This window comes from Colossoma macropomum, unplaced genomic scaffold (genome assembly GCF_904425465.1).
Source record: "Colossoma macropomum unplaced genomic scaffold, Colossoma_macropomum, whole genome shotgun sequence".
NCBI classification, from domain to species: Eukaryota; Metazoa; Chordata; class Actinopteri; order Characiformes; family Serrasalmidae; genus Colossoma; species Colossoma macropomum.
In genome coordinates this window covers 32,743,244-32,769,623 of record NW_023494788.1, presented here as the reverse complement: position 1 = coordinate 32,769,623, position 26,380 = coordinate 32,743,244, and the positions used below count along the sequence as shown (strand labels likewise).

Sequence of the window (26,380 nt, the reverse complement as noted above, 5' to 3'; positions counted from 1 at the left end):
TACATGCATTTTACATGTTTTATGTAAGCTTGTACACTGGAGTAAATTATGTACTGAAACTGCGCTCAGTGTAAAGTTTTCCTTTGTTTTTGCATTTTATCTTCACATGTTTTGGCTAAGCAACGACATGAAGACAAAACCTCAGGACACTGCTCAACAAACTCTGTCCACAGTGGACCATTTCTCGTTATAGTGAACGCTTCCTGTTTTGTGTCGCTTTAACTCTGAAAAATATTCGAGGGTCCAATTTAAGCGGCCGAGCCGAGGCCTCCCGCGTTCCCATTGGCTGTGACGCGCCGGCACCCTCGCTCCGATTGGTCGCCGGGCCTGCCAGTCACCCGCGGGCTGCTGCTTTGGCTCCGGAGCCTGGTGGATGTCAAAGGCTGAAGCCGTTGCCGTTGCCACATTATAACTAGTAGGGGATCTCCAAGTAAGCATGGCCACAGCTGCCTCGAATCCCTACAGCATTATCAGCTCCAGCTCCATGGTTCATGCAGACGCCTCGGTCATGCAACAAGGGAGCCCTTTCAGGAATCACCAGAAACTCCTCCAGAACGACTACATCCAGGGCGTCCAGAGCAATGGGCACCCGCTCGGGCAGCAGTGGGTGAGCAGCTTAGCCGAGGCCAACCCTTGGTCCACCTCGCTGGCCAGCAGCCCCTTGGATCAGCAGGACGTGAAGCCCGGACGGGAGGACCTGCAGCTCGGCGCGATCATCCACCACCGGTCGCCGCATGTCGCCCACCACTCGCCGCACGCCAGCCACCCGGGCGCATGGGGGACGCCCGTGTCGCACGGCACGAGCATTGGCGGCGGCGCGCAAGGCGCCAACCTGTACTCGCAGACGGGCTTCGCCGTCAACGGCATGCACGGCGCGCTCACGCCGCCGCCGCCTCCGCCGCAGCCGGGACCACCCGGGCAGCAGGGCGTGCACGACCACTCGGACGAGGAGACGCCCACGTCCGACGAGCTCGAGCAGTTCGCCAAGCAGTTCAAGCAGCGGCGCATCAAGCTGGGCTTCACGCAGGCCGACGTGGGCCTGGCGCTGGGCACGCTCTACGGCAACGTCTTCTCGCAGACCACCATCTGCAGGTTCGAGGCGCTACAGCTGAGCTTCAAGAACATGTGCAAGCTCAAGCCGCTGCTGAACAAGTGGCTGGAGGAGGCCGACTCGTCCACGGGGAGCCCGAGCAGCATCGACAAGATCGCGGCGCAGGGCAGGAAACGCAAGAAACGGACGTCCATCGAGGTGAGCGTGAAGGGCGTGCTGGAGACCCATTTCCTCAAGTGCCCCAAGCCGGCGGCGCAGGAGATCTCGTCTCTGGCGGACAGTCTGCAGCTGGAGAAGGAGGTGGTGCGCGTGTGGTTTTGTAACAGGCGACAGAAGGAGAAACGAATGACTCCTCCAGGAGAGCCGCAGGGCCACGAGGTTTACTCCTCGCACGGCGTCAACACGGACACCTCGTCGTGCCACGATCTCTGACCATGGAGGCTTTCCACACGGACACGCAGAGGAAATCTATCAGCTTTGTTTTTGTTTTGTGTTTGTTTGTTTTTTTTTTCCTGGATGATGATGGTGATGGTGATGATGATGATGGTGATGATGATGATGGGTCCACTTTCTCCAGCACTCAATAATTTCCGTTAAACGAGAAGGGCACTGAGAAAGAAAACAATGAGAAGCAACTGTTACTAGATTTTTTTTTAGTTGTTGTTTTCGTTTTTGTTTTGTTTTGTTTTTTAATCTCCGGTCTTGTGGGCATTAAACACGACAATGTTTTATTTGAGATCTCAAACGGAAGTGATCTACCAAAACGCGTTGTTTTTTATGTATTACAGCAAGAATATGAATACGAAATTGTGCCTATTAAAAATGACCTCCCAGCGCCTTGGTTCTCAAAAAAGGAACAAAAAAATACACAAAAAAATACAATTACACATCAGGTTGAGCAGGCTGTTTTTTAAATTTGTTTATTTTTATTTTGTCATTTTTCCCACACATCTATACTATCGCATGCTCCTTTATTTGTTTTATACGGTGGAGCTGATGATTCGCTCCTTTCTCGGTGTTTAATTTGCACATTTTTTTATTTTTATCTTTATTTTTGACGAACTCTTTAAAAACTCGAGACAGACTGCAGTGATGTATTTTAATTTGAATCGGTCCTCATCGCTCACGGTGGAGTCACTCCGCAGCCATCTTACAGCCTCCTCGCCGAACGACACCTTATACTGTGGCTTCGAGACGCCTTTTCTGCCATCTCTAAAGCAATGTTCTCGCCCTCTCTCCGCGCGCTGGTTTGTTTTTGTTTTGGAGGAGGGGGCTGCTCTGCTCAACTGCAGGCCTGGACGACACAACTCGAGTGAAGCACTTCAGCATCCCCCTCATTCTCTGCAGAAACGACATTCAGAGGAGCAACGCACAAGCGAACCAAGTGAGGAGCGAAGGAAGAGAGAAAGAGAGAAAGAGAGAGAAAGAGAAAGAGAGAGAGAGAGAGAGAGAGAGAGAGAGCTGAGTCGGGTCGGGTCATATTCCTCTCACCACGGACCACATTACTGTGTACTGGATACTAAAGCAGAAGCGAGATGCTCGCCAGTGAAAGCGTTGCGCTATAGCCTATACTTATTTTATTCTACACGTTCACTATCTAAAGTTTTATAATCTTAAATACTCCTCTTATCGGTTTATTTCTGAACTATTTTTTCGAATACTGTACAGTTTTGTATATTACAACCTTTTTGAAGTTATTAATTTAAACAAATACCGTTTAGTTATTCATGCACTTAGTGATGTACAAAAAGATATTTTCATTAAAAAGAAAATCGAGAAAAAAAATGAATGGACGTTTTCGGCGGTCCTCTTCCCAAATTCGAGAACAGGTCGAGCGATTATTTATTTTCAGTATAAAGCTTGTATTATGTTTTTGGAGCAAACTGTATAATGTATGTTGTAATAAAACAACTTGTTGGTACAATTGGAGTGTTACATCTGAGCAGTGTTTCAGCAGAGACAGACAGAAAGACAGACAGATAAATAGATAGATAAACAAATAGATAGACAGATAATCAATTATGAGGATGTGAATTTGTCACGTGTTTTAGTAAATATTAGTAAACATAATATTTTATTATTATTATTATTATTATTATTATTATATTTTTGATGTTATTTCTTGCTATTTCTGGTTATCACGCTAGGCCTGACTGTATTGAATATGAGGGAACCTACTGTAATATTGTGCAGCTATAAATGCTTCAGTCTGTTCACAATCCTTTACTGTTTTATCGATTCCAGTTATAGATTTATTGTTCTTGGAATTTAATTTTGACATTTTTAACATTCTATATGGGAACCTAAAATTCCTTTATAATGACCTCATCTCTGGTTTACATTTGGTGCGATCCGGAAATGAAAGCATGAAAGCGGGAATGTTAACGGTGCTGTAGATAGAACAGGAATCACCTCCCTCGTGGTGACAGAGGCCTATTGCATATATATGTTGTTTGTTTGTTTGCGGGCGCGTGTATGTGTGTGTGTGTATGAGAAAGAGGGGGGGAGAGGAGAGAGAGAGAGAGAGAGAGAGAGAGAGAGAGAGAGAGAGAGAGAGAGAGAGAGAGAGAGGAGGGGGCCTTGCCTTGAAATGCAGCGCCTGACTGGAATACTAATTCAGCCTAATATATGCATTTCCTCAGTCTGCAACTTTCAATGACCATGGGGAGGTTCAGATGAGGAGCCAAGCAGCTGAAATAGCCGAGTCTAGTTTGGGAAAGGAAGAAAAAAACATTACTTAACTAGGCTTACAAGAAAATTCTGCTTAAGAAACAAAAACAAAACAAAACAAAAAAATCACATTTCAGTAGTTTTACTGCTTTGGTCCCAGTATTGGAAAACACAAAAGAAAACAGTTTTATTATTATTATTATTATTATTATTATTATTATTATGATTATTGTGGTTGTTGTTGCTGTTTATAGCAAAACCTCAAAGTAAAACTCTGAGCATCACTTTGCGGTTTGGTTGTTAAGCAGCAGACTAAGAGCAGCTTGTTTGGTGCAGGATTTACATAATGGCCCTATGAGCTCTGCGCCCTTCCGACCAATTTGTCCCGCGCTGCTGCAGTTTCCAGCTCGCCACAGGGGGTCGCACGGGGTCTGGCTGAAGCCTCACAGAGCACTGTTCCCTCAGTCTGACCCACCGCTCCTCAGTTTAGATCTTGCTCTGCTTTAGCTCACCTGATTCAACTCATCAGCTCATCAACGTGCTCATGAGGTTAAAGGGAGTGTGCTGGAGAAGAGAGGACAGAGAAAAACTCCCATATCAGCTCAGGGAAGCACAGTGGAAAGCCTGAGCAGGTCACAGCGTAAAGAAGCAGGATATTCTGGATGGACTGTCCTTCATTAGCTGAGTGATAAGCAATGATTTACCAGATCAATTGATTTATCTCCTACAGCCTTAGAAACATTTGAATGGCTTCCATCCAAAACGTCCTGCTTCTCAATAAACTTTGTGTTCTTCATACAGAGGCACTGATCTGATACCAGGTATCAGACTGATATCATCAGAAAATGTTGAACTGGATATCAGAGGCAGAACCAGAATGAAACCGATCTAATCCTGTGACAAATCTGTACCGAAAAAGCACACACTCACACCATGTGATGTGATGCTGTTAGCTGTGTATTTCTTCCTGGGAGATTGCAGTGTTTGAGTAGTTTGAGCTACTTTTAGATGCTCCTCTTAAGTGAAGTGGTTTAATAAAAAAAGGGCATTTTAAAGTTTACTAGTCTTTACAGAAAAAATATTGGACTCGATATCTACCAGTAAAAAAGTGGCATTGTGCCATCTCTATTTCTACACTCAAAAATAAAGGTGCCAAAAGGGTTCTTTGGTATGATGCCATTTTATTGCTCTCAAAATAACCTGAATGAACAGAATGAGTTTTTAAAGAAATATCTAATTTTACTGAAAGGTTCTTTATAGAAGCAAAAGTGCTCCTTCTAAAGTATTGCTCAAAAGAACCTCTCTCTCTCTGCTGCAGACTGGAAGGCATGTAAACAGCAACACTGCTAAAAGTACAAGTCTTTGGGGAAACTCACCTCAGAATCCAACAGAAGTGACATGACATGATGAAAGGCATCATCACGCCACACTCAGCCTGAAACCAGAACACAGAGACATTTCAGTTTATTAGTAATTAGTTGAGGCTTTTAAAGCAATAGTAATTGGTGGAATATAAATTATGCAGATATGAAAGGATTACCTCTTGGGTTAATCCAAATTCTGAGGAGTAATAGCTGTAGTGAAATAAGCTCATGTTGACCATCCGCTTAATAGATGATGTTGGATTCTCCCAGTAGTTGTGGACTATGTGTGCTGATTAATTGCACTGACTTGATAAGATACTTGATTTTACACTTGATTTTTGTGTATATAAATACACACACAAGTCTGTGAGTAACGAGCAGCCTACTGGAGCCATTGTTACAACAAATATCCTGACTCACATTTAAAGAGTATTTTTATGCGGTAGAAAAATGGCTGCCCATGCACTCAAGTAGCTTTTTGCAGCAGTATCTGTATACACCACACATCAAAGGCCTAATAACATACAGCAAAGATCAAGTGAAGGTATAAATATTGGCTTTAGCATATTAACTTTAGTACATAACCTACAGTACACAGTGTAAAAAAACTCCCAGTAATGCTGCTTTGCCCGATTCATTCATGCCAACATAACACCCAGTCACACACCACTGCCATGTTGGCAGCACGGCTTTGCTGAGAAGGATCAACTACAAAGTAAAATCTGGTCAGTGATGGTTCCTTTTCATTGACGGATAAAGTAGAGGGCAGCTGGCAAACTGTGCAGGAACAAATGGGCTACAGTAAGTATTTGTAAACCTACAATATTGTGCAAAAGTCAGATGGCCAAATGGCCATTAAGTACAAATTATAGGTGAGCCCAGAGCCCAACATTAAATGTGTTTGGGATTAGCAGAAAATGCAACCAACTTCTAAGACTGAAATTTGTTTAAAAGAAGCATAGCAGCCAAGAAGCCGTTACTGAGAAAAGGAAATAGACAAAAAAGAAGAAAATCTGCAATTCATGAGCTGCTGGTGTTTTCAGAACAATGATCTGACCACCCCAGAGTCCAGACCTGAGCAGCACTGAATTTATCTAGGATTATTTGGATCATGAGAAGCAAAACATGCAACCAATTTTTATGACTAAACTTTGGATGTGTGGAAAATATCCCTGCAGATTTTTCTGAAAAACTGAAAGTAAGTCTGAAAAAGCATGGAAGCTGCAATGAAAGCAGAGGGAGGAGACACTAAGTCCTGATAAATCACATATGTATTTAGTTCTTGAGGCTGAAATAGGAATATCTTAAATTTTCATTTTGGACTGGAAAATAAATAAATGAAGGGTGTTCCCTGACTTTTGCACAGTACTGCTGTAGGCGTTTCTGATAAAACAGCCAATGAATGCAGGTACAAACTTAATTATTGTATTTCAATACACAGTGGCCACAGCTCTGAAGTCAACTAGAGCGCACACATATTGAGAGGATGGTTAATACGACTCTTGTATTTGTGTTCAAAGCTGTTTGTAAAATGATACGGCCCTGTGTAGCCTGTATAGCAAAGAGTTGCTGATTTCAAAGTGGTGAAATTAGCAGGCAGAAACAAAGCACTGCATATGAATGTAACCATGCTGTAAAACACTATACCAACACCTCCATATACTAGTTTAAATGACAGGTACAGGGATTCCTAGTCATGAAAATCTACATTTGCTTTTATTCTCCTTGCCTTTACTACACTGTAGTGAGTACAAAGATCACAGAACATTCTAGATCTGTGTGGTTAAGTTACAGGTGTTTTTAATCCCATTTCTTAATTGCAACCAGCAATCTTCCATGTAGACATTTAGATTCTAGGTTCAGTGTTATGACTGGCTCAAAAAGTATCTTCCCCTGTGATTCATGTTAAATTTAGCTTTAAAACTCCACTGGCTGCTAGCAGTCCCTTTTTGGCAGCTACTCTAGCCAGCGATTCCCATTATTTTCTTTCTTAAAAAGGAAAGTCAAGGTCATTTTACTGAGAAACATCATTTGCATAAGCATGCACAGAAGAAACAGATAAAACAAAACGTAAATGAATGAAAATACATTTTGCATGCAAATTAAAGCTTCTCACATGAAAGAGTAACAGCATGTCAACAACATACATGAATCTGCCTTACAAGAAGCAGCAGTCAAAGAAGGGCTTTTAGTTGCCGTGTAATTTCCAACAAGTGTCTAATGTATGTGATATGCGGCTATTTACAGCGCAGCAAAAAATCTTTTCAAGTAAATCACTACTACTCAAATGATATCTTCATTTGCAGCACTGAGGCTGATCACTCTTTGTCCTATATGTTCCACATTAACTCATTATCTATGCTACTCACTCCATTAATTTTGCTGGTTTTATTAGCCAAGTGTTCTGCCTGCATCTGTACTGTTGACAGGCATTTCCGAAAGCTAATCTGACAGCTAATGACTTCATTAAGTGCAGCACATTAATTGGCTTACTTCAGGGGCTCATCTTTAATTGGCATAAATAGATTCACACCTGAGCGCGTCTTCAACCTAAGCCGTAATACAAAGAGGGACAAATTTCACAGATCAGACACATTTCTATCAGCCCAAACGGTGCGTGAAGCAAATAAGGCGGTTTGGAAAAAGCCAAAAACCACAGCAGTCGAGCCCAAACATAAACAGTGGCGGCCGCATCAGGACGCCGGAGCAGACATTAGAGGTAATTAATGTGACGAGGCCTGAAATAAAGAGTAGCGTGTGACAATGCAATTAACACCACTGTTTACCTTGCCATACTGCCATCAGTGGCGTTCTATGAGTGCTGCTCTAATCCAGCTGACAGTGGGGAAGTGTGGACACCCTAGAAATGTGTGTGGAATGCAGAATGTGGGCCTAAATGTGGCAAACAGGAGCTGTATGAGGTACAGGAGGGAGCAGCTGGTGCTGGTGTTGACTGGGCCATCTCCCTAGAGCCAGGCCAGCCTGTGTGGGGGAAGCGGCTGTGACAGGCATATTCATGCTTCAAAGGGGATAGCACAGCATACATGCTGAATAGAGACAGCACCAATCCGATACTCAGTATCTGTACTGGGTTGATACCAGCAGAAAATGCTGGATTGGATATTGGAAGGAAGAACAAATAAATATGAAAAAGTGAGAAGCATCAACCAATCTGTTACTGTGCAAAAGTCTAAGAGCACCTTTCTTTAGTTTGCGGTCAAAATGGTCAGTTATTCTTTTTTTCAGATGATTTTCTAAAGGGGGTTGGATGCACTTGTACAACCATGCAAAACCTGGTAGATGACCAAAAATGTCACCATCAGATAAACTGGATTTCCACAGGTGTTTCTGTCCATCTTTTTACTGTGAGAAGACAGTTCAATATTATGGGCCTGAAAGGATGTGTAGCTGTCAAGAAGCCGTTACTGAGAAAACCAACAGACAAAAAAGAAGAAAGTCTGAAAAACCGCTGGTGTTCTCAGAACAATTGGCTGACAACATGAGAGTCCGGACATCAACATCACTATATTTTATTTAATATATTATATTTTGAAATTATATTGTTTTTAGAGCCTGTAAAATACATACACACACACATATAGTTTTTATATATATATATATATATATATATATATATATATATATATATATATATATATATATACATACATATATATATACATACATATATACATATATATATATATTTATATATATATATTTATATATATATATATTTATATATTTATATATATATATTTATATATTTATATATATATATTTATATATATACATATATATGGCATAATTTGAAAACGTCTGAAATGAGAAATGAGAGTAATAGAAATGGCCCAAAATTACTTGGAAAAACGTCTGGTTCCATATACTTACATTAAAAGTAATATGTAATGTTTTTTCCTTCTTCCGTAAAGTTGCCATTTTGAAGATACAAGCTTTTTATTTCGACAGCAGCGACACACACACACACACACACACAATAAAATCTCCAACAGTGACACTAAACCACCAACATAGGGGTTTGTATTTGTTACAATGCTTAGGAACCTGTGACTGCAATTAAATCTAAGTGTCAGTAGGCCAACTTAGTTAGACATGCAGAAGGATGCAGCACAGAAAGAAAGCGGAATACAGGAAAACAACCAATGGGAATATTCAAGTTTGGGAGCATTGGGACTGTACTAGGTTATGTGAGAAGAAACTCAAACATTCAATTACATAATACGGGAAACACTGCCATCTAGGGGTAATGTCTGGCTTCTGAGACACTGGATGTTTATTTTGTGTACAGATTTCAATTACTAACAATCCTAATAGCCCAGGACCAACTGTCCCTTAACTATATGCATGTTGAGACTGTTTAAAATACAGGTCGTTTCCTAGACTGACTTTGCCTAAATGATATGACTTTTAATAGTGATAGCATAATATATTATTAGTGATTATGTAGAACAAATTATTCAAGGCATGAGAAGAGTCCTGAATTGAGTCACATCTCCAAAAATACAGAACAATGGAACACTAATAAAATGGGTTAAAAACATATGCCATAGCCATGTAAATCTGAAATGTATCTATTTACTTTTTCCAGTATCTGTGCTGTTGTACTAGATAAAGGGAAAGCAAGACTGAGCTGGGCCTTATTTAAGGCCATGTTGACAGGCAATTTTACCATTGTATATTGTTGAGATTCTTCTGGAGATAAATTCTGTTCTCTATAATCTACTATGCTTTTTTTCTATTTGCCAGCTCAATTGCTGAAGGACTAAACTTCTGTATCTATACTGCATCACAATGTTATCTGTTTATTTTTTTTGGTCAGACTTGCATGACTAAACTGTGATAAAAATTAACCTGTAACGTAAATAATTTGAAAAATGACCTCGAAAAACAGAATGCATGTCAATAATGATCTTTAATGTCAATATATACAGAACCTGAAAGAAAAATAGAATTTTAAAAATTAAATGAAATAAATACAATATGATACAATTTCCACAATGTCTTTGTAGAGATATTTATGGAAATGATATATATATATTTATATATATAATTTTTTTCAATCCAGCCGCTCTTGGAGCAGAGGGTTCCCTTCCCCAATCCCATGAGTCCTTGGCTCGCAGTCCAGTCCTCTGCCCTAACACTGGATCCAAAGAGTGCCCCAACACTATGAAGTCTAGTCCACATTCATTGACCTTTGATAGTTTTTTGTTTGTTTGTTTTTTTTACCTTTAGCTTATTTTCATCCAACACAAAAAAATAATTTTAAAGGCGGTCCGAAGTGCACAGAAAAAAGTGGGGTAGGGGAGAAAATAATAGAGCATAGAGCGAAAGCAACAACCTGCCGAGCCTCAGTGCAAATGTGCTTAAATATATTCGACAAGACGAGGATTGATCAGGTCCGACGAGAGCTGGCAGGTGTGTCTGACGATCTCTCTGGTGCTGAATTCTACACACACGCTCTCTAAGCTTAAAGAAGCCTCCGCTCGGCGCTCTTGAGCTTCTTGAGGTAACGTCAGACGGGTTCAGACTCGAGGCTCATCCCCTGCCGACGCTGATACGATTCCTTCAGCGGCATGCTAAGTGGCTTAAAACCGGAGTCTTCCACCCGCTCCTTCCCCAGGCGGTGAGCCCAGGTGATAAATTGTCAAGAGACAGGAGAAGGGAATTCCTAAAGCGTGGGTTGAGCGAGAGGAGGAGGGGAGGAGTGGAGAACGAGCAACATGCTTACTGAACTGGGAAAAGAAGGTGGAACACAGTTTACTTAAAGCAGCTTCAGGTCGGCCAGTCACAGTGAATGAGAATAGGCGCTGGTGCTTTTTTCTTACTCCGCGGGAAAAAGGGGGAGAGGGAGAAAGAAGACAGAAAAGACAGATTCAGGGAATGCATAAGAGGGAAAAGAGGGAGAAAAAACAAAAGAGAAGAATAGTCATTGCAGCCCCTGCAGCTGTCTAGATTTGAATTTCAGCCATTTTTCGCGAGGTCTCTCAGTCTCTCGACTCGCTAAACAGCCTCCCTGATGTGAAAGCATGGTGTCTTGAGGTCCAATTACAGGGAGCAGGAGCTCAGGGTAAATGCCAAAACATTGGAGCTGGTGGGGACAGGAGAAAATGTAAATAAATAGACAGAAAGAGGATGGGGGGGGCACAGTGAAGTTAACACTGCTCTGTTCACGACATGTCTGTGGAAGTCAGTTTCTTCATGCTTCTGCGCTGGGCCAAACTGGAAGCTGCCACGGGTTCCAGGACTGGCTGACATGTCTTATGGTTCAGCGCAGAGTATGTGGCGGCCATTGCTCCCTGCAAGGAACAGGGATAATTAGCCTAGCACTTCTAAACACAATAAATTTCAAAAGGAGCAATGAGGTCAGGATCCAAAATTAACCATGGCTCGGAACAAACACATCATCAAAGCTTACAAAAATGACACATTATTTTTAAATGCCCCATAACGCATGATCCACCACACATGCAGCCTACAGAGATGGTATATACAATACAGACGGATCTCTGTATTTTCTGTCTGGGTCATTCCCTGACACTGATGTGAATTTAAGGCTAAACTGTCCACTGGCATAGAGTGGGTGAAACATGGAGCAGCAGCAGAGAACACGTAACAAAAAGAAAACTAGTAATTCGTCAACTACTAATATGAATAAAACTCGATGGTCAATATGCTTGCACAATGCGTTTCAATGCATCGATTGGATTAAAGCAGCGGTCAACAATCAAATCACACATAGGGTCAGCGAGTCTGCAGACGTTTATTCCAATCCAGCAGAAGTACACCCGATTCCAGTTGTTTAATGAGCTGATCTGTTGATACTTACTAGACTCCCAACTGATGACACAAAAAGCTAGAGCTCAAACTCTAAAGGTGCTCTAGTACCACTCATAAGTTAGAAATTTTGTGCCTCAACAGATGGATTTTCTGTTTTCTTTTATTTATGTATATTTGTCTGGATGCAACTGATGAAAATGCACACAAATGACATTACGTATGACAAACAAATAACTGTGAAAGAAAACAACTGTGGAAAAAAATTGTGGTCAATTTAAATAACAGCTCGAATAATTGTGACCAGGCAATAAATAATTGTGACAGGCCAGCAGCCGCACAGAGCCTTTGCAGATAAGACTGGTGATGCCTAATTTCAAGGATTTTAAGGTTAGAAAAATGGCCTCATTAAGCCTAGAGATGCCCCTAAAAATTAAAAACGGGGCAAAATCAAATAAAAATAAGTTTATGATGGTGCATGAGGTTCACGTTAGAGCCCGACTGATATACTGGTTGGCCGATAATATTTACTCATATTTTAGTCTCATAAATTTATTGGTAACGGCCATTGTGGACTACACTGTTTAAAGTAAGTTATAACTCAACTATTCATAGTGGTTAAATACTAATTAACTTTCATTCACATTCAGTGTAATTAAACTGGTTTCTGCAGAAAGTGTTTTCAGATTGTACTTTTGAAACTACCCTTGTTAGTGTTAACGTAAACTATTGGAGTCTGTTTAAATTGTATCGATATAAAATTGTACTGACAAACAGTATCGGCTATCAGAATTTTCAGCTTCTTAACATCTGTATCTCCAATACTTTTTAAATCAGTCGGGTCCTAGTTCATGTACTAAGACTTGCAACACAGCACTTTCTCAGGCTCTTCTGCCGGGTTTGTCTGTAATTTACCTTGACCAAATGAGGTGCGTCATGCCGGGTAAGCTGAAAGTGGGGGAGCTGGTCCCGGCAGGCGATCCACGAGTGTTTCAGCACCTGCTCCGCAGAATAACGCTGATGTGGGTCCACGTGAAGCATGTGAGACAAAAGATCCTGTGGGTAATACAAGAAGAGGATATTCAAGGCTCATTTTGGTATCATCATATTAGCAAAATGACTTGCTAAAGTTTCAAATTCCTGTATTTGTACATGTATAAACATGATTACATTGAGCTAGCCAACTCAATAGCTAAACTGAATAAAATCTATTAACATTACAAAACTGCAACCTCACTTAAATAATGAGAACAAGAGGAAGGCATTCACATGGTTTATACACTATTTCTAAGTTGTAATTGAACAATGAAATCCCTTAATTGCCATTTAATTAGGGTTCCAAGTATTCATTAGTGGGAAAAGGAGTTCTACCTTTGAGGAGTCGGACACTGTGTCCCAGTTGCCTCCGCTGAGGGAGAACTTGCCACTGCCGATACGCAACAAAATCTCTTCGGGGGTATCGTTAGGTCCATTAGCAAAGGGGGTGTACCTATACAGATATTAAATTAGAACGATTAGAATGGTTACTCTGGTACCATTTTATATCAGTAGTTCCAAAATGACATTTCTTCATAAACTCAAGACTATTAAAATAATGATTTTAAGATCAGCAACATCAACACTATTTTAAGCTATGTAAAACATGTAAAATGTGTAAATGTTGAAAATATTTAACTAATAAGTCCCTTAAATAACAACAGATTGACCACTTCCAGTGCTGTCAATGCCTAAGTATGTGGTAATTATTCTACATTAATTCTTCTAGGTTTAAAGACAGTGTCTTACACAGGTCAACAAACTATGCAGCAGACAGATAAGTCTTAACTTGTATCTAAACACAAAAACGCACGCTCATGTGTATGATTGCTAAAACCTTACTGTTGAACCTCTATAGAGTTTTGTTAATACACAGTGACCGGTCACTCATTAAATATACCTTCAAGTCCACTTACTACATAGGTGCACTATGTAGTTCCACAATTACTTGACAAAATGGACAAACAGTGTAGATACAAGGTAGGTGTACTTAACAACATGGCCGGTCAGTGTATATATATATTGTTTGTGCACTGTGCTGGCCACAGTACAATAATGGGCTTTTTCATGTGGTGTCGTAAACAACTGCACTTCAACAATGACATGACTTGTCAGCTGGTTCAGGAGCACTTCAGAGACTAAAAGCTGTTCAAAGGACAGGTTTGCTGTTTTCAGGCCAAACCCTATTAAAATTGTTGTTTTCGATCATTTATAATCCTGCATAGCACAACAGCTTTAGCACTGAGATACTTAACACTGCTCTGCTGCTTCTCACTGGGCTTAAACACAGTCCTATGGGGCAACAGTTTAAGCTTTCAAAAACCCTGATAAACCTCTTTCTCCAAACTCACAGTATGACAACACATCCTTGGACATATTATAAAAAAAGGTCACAAATCATGCTTTGTCTTTATTTTGTATTTCTGCAAATTTGTTCTCAGGTCTACATTTGTTGTTTTTAACAAAAAGTTATGCCTGTTTGCAATGACAGCAACCAATGCCAGTTCTGAGGACCCCATACTCTGCACATTTTTGTGTCTTCTTTATGTCAACACAAGCAAATGAGGAGTTTGATTAATCAGTAAATGAGCTGCATCAGGTGTGCTAGATGAGGGGAAATACAAAACGTACATATTGTGAGATTCTGAGGACAGGGAAACGTTGGACAAATGTCTCAATAACGGACACCACAGTAAGTGATTTGCTGCCATAAAGAGTGACCACTTTATGGTTCCTCCATTATTCACTTTATTAGAGAACCAGTTACAAAAACGTTCTTTAGTTGAGCAGCTAAAACTGTTGTAGAATGTTAATCACCGACTCATTCTGGTTAACTTGCAAATAAATCTAAGCACAGTAGGATACAGAGGACTGATCAAATGTCAATATTAAGAAATTCACACATTCTATTCTAGAACTCTGGCACATTAACAGTTTTAAGAAAAACATGTAAATCTGTACTGTAAAACATTTTTCAATAAAAGAGGCTCATAAAAGTACATTATATATCTGTTCATTTTAATAGCTCATTTTATTATGCCAAGAAAGATGGCTTGTACTGAAGCGCTTGTGTGGATTTAAGAATACTCACCCAGCCAGCATTGTGTATAGAAGAACTCCCAGACTCCAGATGTCACATGCTGCATCATAACCCTGCCGCATAAGTACCTACAAAACCACATGCACAGACACAAACACAAAAAGGATGGAAAGAGAAACAAAACATATACCTTCTAAAACTGCCAAAACCTTGTGTGACAGTAGTTAATAGAACCAGTTTAAGCAGTATAAGTACATGGACTAGGCTAGGTGATATAGCAATACACATAATTACACTTAAGATTTGAGACTGGGGTTAAGTGCTTCACCTTAAAAATGTAATCAAGAGTTTGATTGTAATATCATGTAATATTATGAAAATAATCTGTATGACAACATCAAATCAGTTAAATCTTTTGAGTACCCAATCACCATTGTATGTCAACCTATGCTTTGTGTCAGAAGTCAGGCCATGCTTGGCTAACCTAATTTTTTATTTATTTTTTTTTAAATACCAAGACTAGCTATAAACATGAATCGCTTAAAACTGATTGATATACTCAATCAAGTCAGTGGAAAACAGTCAACAACCTTATCAAGAGAACAGCCATGACAGAACAGCATATACAGCGGTCTAACACTGTAACTAACAAATTCTTAAGTTTATGAAGGAAATAATAGCCTACCTTTACAAGAACAAAAAGGATTATGAAGGACAAGTTTTGTCATGCCCCAATTTCACTCTCTCACCTCAGGCGCCACAAAGTTGGCAGTGTAGCAGGGTGTGAGCAGCAGGCCGTTGTCTCCTCTCAGCTGCTTGGCAAAACCAAAGTCGCAGATTCTGATCGAATCGGGGTTCCCTGAATCATCCATGTAGAGAATGTTGCTGGGCTTTAGGTCCCTGTGAACCACCTGGTTAGGGGAGACCTCTGCTTGTTTATTACACATATGTCCAGTGTAAGTAGACTGAACATAGATTCAATGAAGTCTATATAGACTACACAGACTGAGTGAACATTTAAAACATCTGCTTGAAATTTCAAAAGTACTAGTCTCATCTAAACTTCTTTTCATACTGGTTGCAAAATATTTGAAATTAATATTTGAAAATGGGTCATGTTAATTAGGACCCAACCAATTTGGAAGTGTTACCGGCATGTATACTGATTTGTGGAGCTAAACACTGTTAACTAATAATATCAGGTGATCTTATGTATTGTGGTAAGAAATTAAACATGGCTCTTAGAGTTTCATTGAAAGAGTGCTTTACTGATATGATTGTCAGCGGTCAACTGTGAATTGTCAAATATGATTGCCGGTTTTCAAATGTCATTTATTAACCTTGAAAAAAACTACACAAAACTATTTAGGAGAAGTCATAAATAACAAATATTGTAGCGTGAGGTTTGAGGGCCTAACAGGATTCTTAGCGGTCTTGTTGGTTTCTGTTAATTCTGTTATTTTTTCATCAGTTCTCTTCATAGGCTTTTTGCATTACAGCACATTATGCACATGCTAAGGGTCAGGTTTGGATGTATTACACATGTGTGTTAGTTATTTTAACCATGTTCAATTTACTAGCGTAGTGTGTAGTGCTGTGATAGAAATGAACAGATCGTGATTGTAAGCTTAGCAATCTCTGTAAAGTTTATGGCTCTACCAGATGAGATTTTTTTTTAATATAATACAAAAAGCCACTGAATATAAGTGCTTTATCAGTGTCCTTATCAATGAATCCACATGACATCATCATCAGCCCATATTAACACCCTAATAGTAATGCCATGGCCATAACAAGGAATCTGATAATATGCACAGGTATGATTCTTTTGTGTTCTGCTGTGCAGTCGTGCTCATTGCTGATTCTGTATCTGTCTCACCCCTTGGCAATGCAGGTAGTCCACTGTTTTGGTGATGGTGTAGAGGACAGCACTAGCCTCTCGTTCTGAGAAGAACTTCTGCCTGAGAATCCTATCCAGCAGCTCCCCTCCCTTCATCAACTCTGTCACCAGATAAACAAATCTCCCCTCGTCGTACACCTGGGACACACAGAAAGAGGTAACACAACAGTAGGCTCAGTCATGCTCTGGTACACACAGACAGATCTACACAGATGAGACCTGCAGGGTGAAGTGGGGACAGAGACTCACATCTTTCAGTGTGATGATGTTTGGGTGCTGCCCGTACCGCATGAGAATCTCTATTTCCTCCGATGGGTCCCGCTTGCTTTTGTCAATAATCTAAGATAGAGTGAGGGCCAGAGAAATACATCAGTATAACAATTAAAATGTGACCTACACTAAAAGTTATATAAAAATGAAAATTCTAAATGCAGTGAATTAAATTTTATTCAACTGGAACAAAATAACATTTGCTTATGGACAAAGATTGTATAGTGACTTGTTTAGATCATTGTCATAGCCTGGTTATTACAGATTAAAAACAGTTGTTTTCAGCTTTTGTACCCTCTCTTAATTTTTTTTGTAATGTTGATCATTTTTTTTGTAATTTTTGAACAGCATTATAAGAGATAGAGAAGCATGTAACAAACTGATCACACAACGTTTGCTTGGATTTTACTGCCCTCTACTGGCTATGACAAATAAAAGCTTAATCTATGCATTTACTTTGTTTTTGTACAAAAACTCTTGTTTTTGTAGTGTGGCATCTCTCACCTTGACAGCAAACTCCATGGTGGTGACTCTGTGGATGCAGCGTTTGCATATGGAGTAGGAGCCCACGCCAATGTCCTCCTTCAGTTCATACACATCAGAGAACTGTGCAGTTCCACTGTGCATCTGTAGCAATTAACAAGCCACATCAATTTATATACCACTTACTGTCATAAAAGGTAAATCACAATGAGGCCACAATGACAGAATATCTCTTAAAAGTATTTCCACAAAACCTCCCACTATGCCGGGTCTTTTAACCTCAGATAGACATAGAACACCTCACTCTAAACCCATTCGATGTAGTATATATGAAACAAATTCACACCTTTGCGAGTTTACTTTTGTTCTTAAAAATTATTGTTGCTCTCATGATACTGGTTTAGACCTGAAGAAGACATATACATATTAAATGTGGAAGATTTCCATTACATGATTCTATTGTATCATGCAATCTTTATACAGTGCAGCATGAAAGCAACTAGACAGTGGATAATTTTTATGATTATGATTACAGTGACAACGAGGTTAAAATGTAGAATATCAGCATTACTTCAACTGTATCTACATACACTATATTAAGCATATCAAATAGGAATTACAGCTCTTTTGATACACATTCCCTCTACTTTATAATCTTAAATAAAAAGCGTAAGCATAATAGGTGACCCATAGATGCTGTGTATCTTCCCTGGTGATGCTCTGCTATGTCTGTAAAGCAGTTATTTACAGTTCCTGCTAGCTTTGCCTTCAGTCTGTTTTTCAGAAATTAAAATCCATGCTCAATGCAGGTGATTGAATTGGACACTCAAACATTGCATGTTTTGGACCTGAAAAAAATCTCACTGCTTTAATTAAACGCTTCAAGCCATCTATTGTGTTTTGAAGAATTTGGTTAGAGCAGTTAAGATGCTTGTGTACACTTCAGAATTCAGCTAGCTGCCTCCACTGTCAGTCAAGTTAAGACAAATGAGCGAGTTCCACTTGTAGCCACACATGCCTACACCACCATCTTTCACAGACAGCACTAGGTATCCAAATTCAGAACTTTTAAGGTCGCATCTGAATTACTTGAGTACTATAGAGTATCAAACAATTTCACGTCATTCACCAAATTTCAATATTTAAGTGTTGTCAGCATGTGAGCCAATAAGCATGTTTTGAATCGAGACTGTTGAATGACTGCTTAATTTACATTCTGCATGCATGCTATTAACATCAGCCCTTCTTGATCACATCATCAAATCAAAATTGTCAGCTCAGTTTTGTCCTACTGAACAGAGATTTTATAAATAGTAAAAAGTTTTCTTTAGTAAGTTGTGTTTTTTGGTGTTTAGTATATTTATTCGAAAGTATACATAAAATGGCAAATTATAACACATACAAAAAAAAGATTGTTGCATTCAGTAGTATCAAAACATTCTGAACGATACCCAGCCAAACCCACAGAAGTGATCTGATGCGGATCATGAGCAGCTTTTTCTTTGTTCACAAATTCTTTTTCTGTCATTTTGTAAGCAGTTATTCAGTGTCCCCAAGTTCAGTACAGTACTTTTGAACATCAAACAATTTAATGTTTTCAAGGCTTACACAGTCTCCTCGAAATGTACTGAAATAGCAAGGCCATTTCTTCTGTTATTTGCTTTACACTGGAGACATTTGGGTTTGAGATCAAAAGATGAATACGAGATGATAAATCAGAATTTCAGTTTTTATTTCCCTATATTTACATCTAGATGTGTAAAACAACTTAGAACGTGGCACCTTTGGTGGCAGACCACACAATGTTCAGGTGAGTCAAAGTAAAGAAACAGACAGTCTTTAAGTAAACAAAAGTAAATAATACTATTGTGTATCACTTGCTTGCAATAACTGCATCAAGCCGATGACCCAATGACATCACCAAACTGTTGCATTCTTATTCTGCAAAGCTTTTCCAGGCTTTTACTGCAGTTTCTTTCAGTTGCTGTTTAGTTCTCCTTTCGAGGGTAAAATACACTCTCAATTGGGTTAAGGTATGGCGATTAACTTGGCCAGTCTAAAACCACTTTTTTTTCCCCCTGATAAAGTCAAGTGTGTTTTGGGTCATTTGCTTTGCTGCTTAAAGAAGTTCCTCCTGGTTAGACTGGATTAATTTCTCTGTAAATTAGCAGACAGAATCTTTCTATACACTTCTGAATTAATTCTGCTGCTACCATCATGAGCTATATCAGTAATAAAGATTAGTGAGTCTGTTCCAGAAGCAGCCATGCAAGCCCAAGCCATGATACTACCTCCACTGTGCTTGTCTGACGAGCTTGTATGTTTTGGATCTCCACACTTCAGTGGAGGTTAAAAAACTTGAAAACTTTTGTGGCTCATCTTTGTATTTCTTTGTGAATTCCAATGTGGCCTTTCAACTGCTGATGGGTGGTCTGTATCTTGTGGTATAGCCTCTAAATTTCTCTTCATCGAATGGTGGATTGTGATGCCTTCACCCCTGCCTGGTGGAAGTTGTTGGCAATGCCACAAGTGCTTTCTTTCTTTTTCCACAACATTCCAAATTGTTGTATCTGCTATGTCTAATGCTTGTGCAATGGCTCTGATCAATTTTCCCTCATTTCTTCAGCCTCAAAATGGCTTGCTTTCCACCCATAGCCAGTTCTCTGGTCTTCATGTTGTGTTATCCTTTTTAACAACAAATTCAGTCTTCATAGGCAAAGCCCAAGGCTCAAACCAAGAGTAGACATTCAGAGCTACTAAATGTGTGAACAATCTAACAGGGCACACCCGGGCAACAAGTAACCTTTCATTATTTTTGTTCACTTGAAAAATTGCTGGGGTTCAAACAAAAGATGCTGTGCACCAAGTTGTTTAACAGTTCATCTTTTGATCTCAAACCTAAATGTTTTCAGTGTACAGCAAACACAAAAGAACTGTCCTTGTCGCTATAATACTTTAGAGGAGATTATCAACGGTAAAGCTCTCACTGTTGTATTCCTCCTCTTTATAATAACCCTTGTCTCTACCTGACTATTATTTTTCATTTTCATGATGACCTGCTTTCATGGTACAAACCCTTCTTTAGTTTTCATGTTCAGAGACAGCAACAGAACCCAGGTGGAAATGCTACATATAGAATCAATGCCAGACCTTTTCTTAGCCAAGAAACAATTAAGCCACAATTAGTACATTTGCTTACTTAGGTTACTTGGGACAATTAAAAGACAAGTGACTGCTATATGGTTCATCCAGTATAGCTGCAAATATACTTCAAGTACTTATGGCGGCACTGAATTTGTTATACAAGTTAACATGATTCATTAACATGATTCATAGTGGTAACTCCATAAACTTCATCCATACTGATATTCTAATTCAAACCCTTTCATAAAATTTTATGACATGAAAAAATCCTCTATTATTCTGGCATGAATTTCCATGCAACAGTATCTCTCTGACAGGTTGCATCACCAAAACTAAATCAGGCATGCACTCAAATCAACACAGAGGTGTATTCTAAAATAGAGGCAGTGACCACAGTATCCTACATAAAAGCAACCCACATACATATAAACTCAAAATATTCTGGTCCTCAACTGAGTTACTTTTCTTTAGTCTCATCCTGAGGCTGAGGCCAGCTTTTGCAAATACCTGTTCTAAACAGACAGTACATTGGACAGGACCATCCTAACAGTTAAAGTAGGAGGATATTATGTGAAAAATGTTTTAACACTCTAAATTGACAGTATGGGCAAAGGAAATGTAAATTCTCTCTACAATATTCTACAAATACTGACTAAACTTTTTCCTGTTCGACTGATAAATAGACATTTTGTTGAAAAAATAACAATCTCACAGAAACTATATGCTCTCAGGCAGGGGTAAACATTTTGGTCAGGCAACTCAGGCCAGCAAGCCAATTAATTTTTTGTTCTAAACTGGACCAAACAGGTCTTTTAAGTGGGAAAAAAAAACAGCAAGAAAAATCTCCAAGGCATGTGGCCACTCAGGCCATATGCGCTGCATTTTCAAAAGCCATATTGTGAAATGTTGTGGCCAAGGCGATATACAATGTCTACCACTGCTCTCAGGTCTGCTCATACTACCTTGTCTTTATCACATCCCTTTGTATAACTATTTTCTACATCAGAAGGCGGTGTTCAAACTGGATATGCAACGGGACGTGATAAGGACTTGAGGTGATCTGAGCAGACCTGAGAACAGAGGTAGACATTGCTTATTGCCAGTTTGACCACTTCCTTCTGATGTACAAAATACTACATGGTCTAACAACCACTTGTTTAGCCAAGCTTCTTCACTTCTATTGCTCCATATACATAGGCCCCTAACTTCAGGTTGGTTATTGCTAGGAGCAATGTTTTGGACCCTAAACTATGGAATTCCTTTGACCCTGCTCTCCTCCATCAGAGCCCCGCTAAAAACTCAACTCATTCATCTTCATAATGTCACGATTTTTTGGCTTTATGTCTTTTACTGTTCTTCATTGACTTGTGCATTTAAGAAAAGCTACTTTGGGTATAAGGACTGTGCTATTCAACTTAATGTTACTATTACTAAAGTTAAATTTATGTAACAGCAACAAATTACGCTATAACGTATAGCATCTGTATAACTACAAAGTTGTTTTGATTTTAAATGAGCTACAGGAATAAAAATGTGCTAATTAAAAAAATATATACTTTTAATTTATACATACATACATACATACATACATACATCATCTAAACCGCTTATCCCTCTGGGTCGCGGTGGGGTGCTGGAGCCTATCCCAGCAGTCATTGGCGCGGAAGGCAGGATACACCCTGGACAGGTCGCCAGTCCATCGCAGGGCAGACAGACAGACATACACATTCACACACTCACTCACACCTAGGGACAATTCAGCATGTCCAATTGGCCTGACTGCATGCTTTACTTTTAATTTATTGCTTGCAAAAATGTGCCAAAAGTCTAACCTTAGCTATGGTACAATACTCCTCTAAGGTTAGGGTTTACACATTCTTGTAGAATATAAGACTATCCAAGACTGAATAAATGAGCAGCAAATCTGGTTTCAGATCAGCATTACATTATCACTTAAATTATCACCCAAACAGACCCACAGATGACTAATTCTGAACCTAAAGGGTGGTGGAAAACAGCCCACTCTTTGAGATTCACCCACAGGAATGTTGGTGAGAGTGGGTGAAAGGAAGAGGTGAGAGGGGAAATTTTGTATCTGTGTGTGTCCATGGTTACCAGCACAGCTTACCTGCACGATGGGGAGGATGTTGACTAGAGGAGAACTCTTGCTTTCCTCCAGGGAGGCCGGTGCTACAAAGCTGAAGCCTTTGAAGAGCTGGTGTGCGTTTGCACTGGGAGGAATGCCTGGAGAGTCTGGTTGGGGGTGTAGGGAGGAGACACACAGTAAGACACAGCATAACCACATAGTGTCTGAATGCACTGCACAAAAAAAAGGATAAAGTAATAAAGCTATTGCCCAAAAGATGAAGTTCAAAGGTATGCCAAGTCTTGTCTTAGATGATACCGTTAGAAGCACATGGGTGCGATGTACTTTAACAGTTAAAGTATTAAATTCTAACTTATTTTAAATGAAGTGCATTAGCTATATTACATTACTATCGAGTAGCGCTGCAGTGAAGAGCAGGTCTTCTCAGAAAAGCGCTTCTGTACAGCTGTAATACAAGTACCATTCATAGTTTTGACCCTTATCTGTCTCTTTCAACAACAGTCACTGTAGCACAGTGACAGGAGGAATCCAAGGCTAACGCATCTGATGAGCTCACGTGTGGAGTTTTATGTCTTCTCAGACTCTTGGCTGGTTGAACGGTAGCTGAATGTCCTCTAAAGCCAGACATAAAACTGTGTGATTTTAGAAATCTTGTTCTTTGGTGAATTGCACTGTACATTTAAACAGATCGTCATGTACAGACAAAGCCTATGATTTATATAGTCACACTGTATGAAAACGCTTGGTCTGACTGACATGGTACGTGAAACACAGCTCCTACAGACAGCTCTGTGCCATGAACAACTTCAAATAAAGCTGGTTCATTCAAAATAACACACCGTGCACAAAGTATTGAGCGGACACACTGAGAGCAGTGCTGCTAACACTGTGCACTGAAGCTAAAAGCAGGCGATGATGCACACAGTAGGACAATGCAGTCTGTCTACAGCCTATTTTACACAAAATACAAAGTCAGCATATATGGACTTTGGTAGCAAACGACAACTTTTTTCCCCTCCATTTTGCTAGCCTATGTATGTCCACCTGTGTTGGGGAAGTAGTTGTGACTGTGTTTGTGTTTAAAAACAGACTAAAAAAAATATATATATATATATCACACAGTGTATTACTGGCAGGAATCCGCCAATGTGGAATGATCAAAGGGACCAGAAACTTTGTGTCCAACTGCAGCACTTTAAGTAACACTTCTCTGTGTGAGCAGAGCCTCCTTCACTGCATTTGTTCATTAGTGCGGCAGCGTATACTCAGCTTTCACTGGAATGTTGGTATCTACATTTTTTAGGAGCACGAGTAAATGAGCACGGTATCGACTCAATACTCGATACAAGTATTGGTATTGATGCATCCCTACTGTTAAAAGTAATTTTTGTGTATTCCATGTATTTTTATTTAGCTTTCACGATTCACTGAACAAAAAAACATTGTTATTTACACTCCTAAAATACATGACAGGAGACACTGAAGATTTGGAATGATCTGTCTTACCCTTTGGAGTTTTGGCTGTGAACTCAGGGTCAAAACAGAATGTGTCATCCGGTTTTCCCGCTGCTGGTTTGAATGGAGGCTGAAGTTCTCGTCGGTAGAGTTTCTGTAAGCAGGCAGAATAGGCCCATTACTACTGATTACATAGGTAATCGAGTTAATCTACCAATCATTTTGGTAATTAAATCAAGCAAACAGAGTTTTTAAATAGGCCAAACAGTAACAATGGACTGACCAATAACAAACCTTAGTGAGCCTTTCAAAAATTCCAAATTATTTTATTGAAAAAACATAAACTAGCAAGCTTTCAAAAAGGCTTTTCTATAAAAAAATAAACAAATAAACCCAGAAGAATGCATATTCATGGGAGTGTTCCTCAGACTCACTCTGTAACAGATAAAAATTTGATTAAATTCTACTATCAATATGGACACTTTTAACTAGTCAATGCCAGTTTATTTCATCTTCACTGAGGTACTATTTAATCGATTAATCACAATAGCTCCGAGATGGATTAGACAAACACAATCCCACTCCAGTTTGTGCAACTCTTTATCATTCTCTGCCTCTGTGCCTAAAGATCAGCACTGACAGGCACAATGGCCAGTGTGGTTTGAGAATAATGTGTCTTTTCCAGTTAGCATGCTGGGAGGCAAGGGCAGAACAGGCTTTGTGGGTGGCGGAGCCTTTCTACACCTGTTCAGACTGAGCTAAGTCGGACTAGAGGTGGACAGGCCGAGTCATCGTTGACCAGCTGTACTGAAGAGGTGGCAGAGAGACAGATTAACCGTCTCCTCTCTCCAGGAGTGCCCTTCCCTCCACTTCACGGTCAATCAAGTACCGCTGGCTCCTAAACGCTCCTTGCTGCGTCCATTAGCGCAAACACAGCCAGAGCTGGCCCGCTGCCTGGCCTTCTGCCACATACACATACACAGAGTGTAAGAATGAGGATGATCTACACAGCCTAATGGAAGCTTAGGCTACAGCTTAGGCTTCAAGGTTTAAAGGTTTCAAAACCTTCCGTTTCATCTGGACAGGTGCCTGGTTAAAATTCATTTTGCCTTGAGAGAGACTGTATATGTATAACCACTGTTTACAGGGTTCTCACATCTTTTAAAAGACAAAATAACAAATATCTACCTTGAACTCTCAAAGACTCACTTTAAAACTTCCATGGCCATTTTTCACGACAGTAAAAAAAAGTTTCTGGCAGGAATTTGCAATTACAAATTCACACACCATTTTTGTGATTTTGGGTGATGACGATACAACTTATGATCTCAATGTTTTTTAATGATAAGAAAATATCACAAAAATTATTTTAAGATTTCAGCCAGGCCTAGTTTAGAGTTATAGAGTGCTACTGAAAAAAACTTTATTTTACTTCTTTTTCCTACATCTCTCCTGACTCTTTGGCTGTAAAAATATGGAGCTTATTTTGTATATCAGTTGTTTCATTACATCATTTCAATAAAACTCTTTTCTCAGAGAACAAAACACTGTTCAAATACCTTGAAATTTCGCATGTCTGTATGTTCTCGTTTCTCAAAAGGTATACTACATTTCTAATTTGTCTAATTAAAATAAACCAAAATAATTAGTTTTACAGCAAATCTCTGCAGTCTTTACAAACAAAAAATTGTAAATATTGCAGCAAATTTTGAGAAAAGACGCTGCAAAATCTTAGCCCACAAGTATAAGTCTGTAAGATCCTGATGGGACCAAGTATGGCAAAATGCCATATTTTTGTGCTAAACTGCTTTTAGTTTAAACTGCTAAAACTCTGAGGAGAAGTAACAGCAAAATGGTGAGAGAAAGTGTTTCGGTAACTAACAATTTGGCAAATGTTACTATGCAAATATAAGAGACAAGAAAATAAAGTAATAAAATTTGCAAAAACCATCAACTGTTTTATTATATTCTGCGATATCACCATGCCTGGAAACTAGGAATTTCACAATATGCATGTTCACACTGATTTTCAATATGGGCGTCGCAAGACGATAACAGGAATGGT

The 26,380-nt window shown here is 39.5% G+C and overlaps 2 protein-coding genes across 2 annotated transcripts in view; one reads left to right on the top strand and one right to left on the bottom strand.

Annotated features, from left to right (window-relative positions):
• Nucleotides 1–425: 425 nt before the first annotated feature.
• LOC118807266 (POU domain, class 3, transcription factor 4-like) lies at nucleotides 426–2,975 on the top strand. The gene has a single exon (XM_036569231.1). The coding sequence runs from the start codon at nucleotides 437–439 to the stop codon at nucleotides 1,481–1,483; it is 1,047 nt and encodes a 348-aa protein (XP_036425124.1). The 5' UTR covers nucleotides 426–436; the 3' UTR covers nucleotides 1,484–2,975.
• A 7,024-nt stretch (nucleotides 2,976–9,999) lies between these two features.
• The window catches only part of rps6kal (ribosomal protein S6 kinase a, like), a 32,994-nt gene continuing 16,613 nt past the window's right edge, over nucleotides 10,000–26,380 (bottom strand). Inside the window, exons 13-22 of the mRNA XM_036569230.1 lie at nucleotides 24,367–24,469; nucleotides 22,882–23,006; nucleotides 17,631–17,753; nucleotides 17,106–17,195; nucleotides 16,836–16,994; nucleotides 15,706–15,867; nucleotides 15,008–15,084; nucleotides 13,252–13,369; nucleotides 12,796–12,936; nucleotides 10,000–11,402 (exon numbers count right to left, since the gene is read on the bottom strand). Coding sequence (XP_036425123.1) covers nucleotides 11,274–11,402; nucleotides 12,796–12,936; nucleotides 13,252–13,369; nucleotides 15,008–15,084; nucleotides 15,706–15,867; nucleotides 16,836–16,994; nucleotides 17,106–17,195; nucleotides 17,631–17,753; nucleotides 22,882–23,006; nucleotides 24,367–24,469 — 1,227 coding nt within the window. The 3' untranslated portion in view covers nucleotides 10,000–11,273. The remainder of the gene's footprint in view (nucleotides 11,403–12,795; nucleotides 12,937–13,251; nucleotides 13,370–15,007; nucleotides 15,085–15,705; nucleotides 15,868–16,835; nucleotides 16,995–17,105; nucleotides 17,196–17,630; nucleotides 17,754–22,881; nucleotides 23,007–24,366; nucleotides 24,470–26,380) is intronic.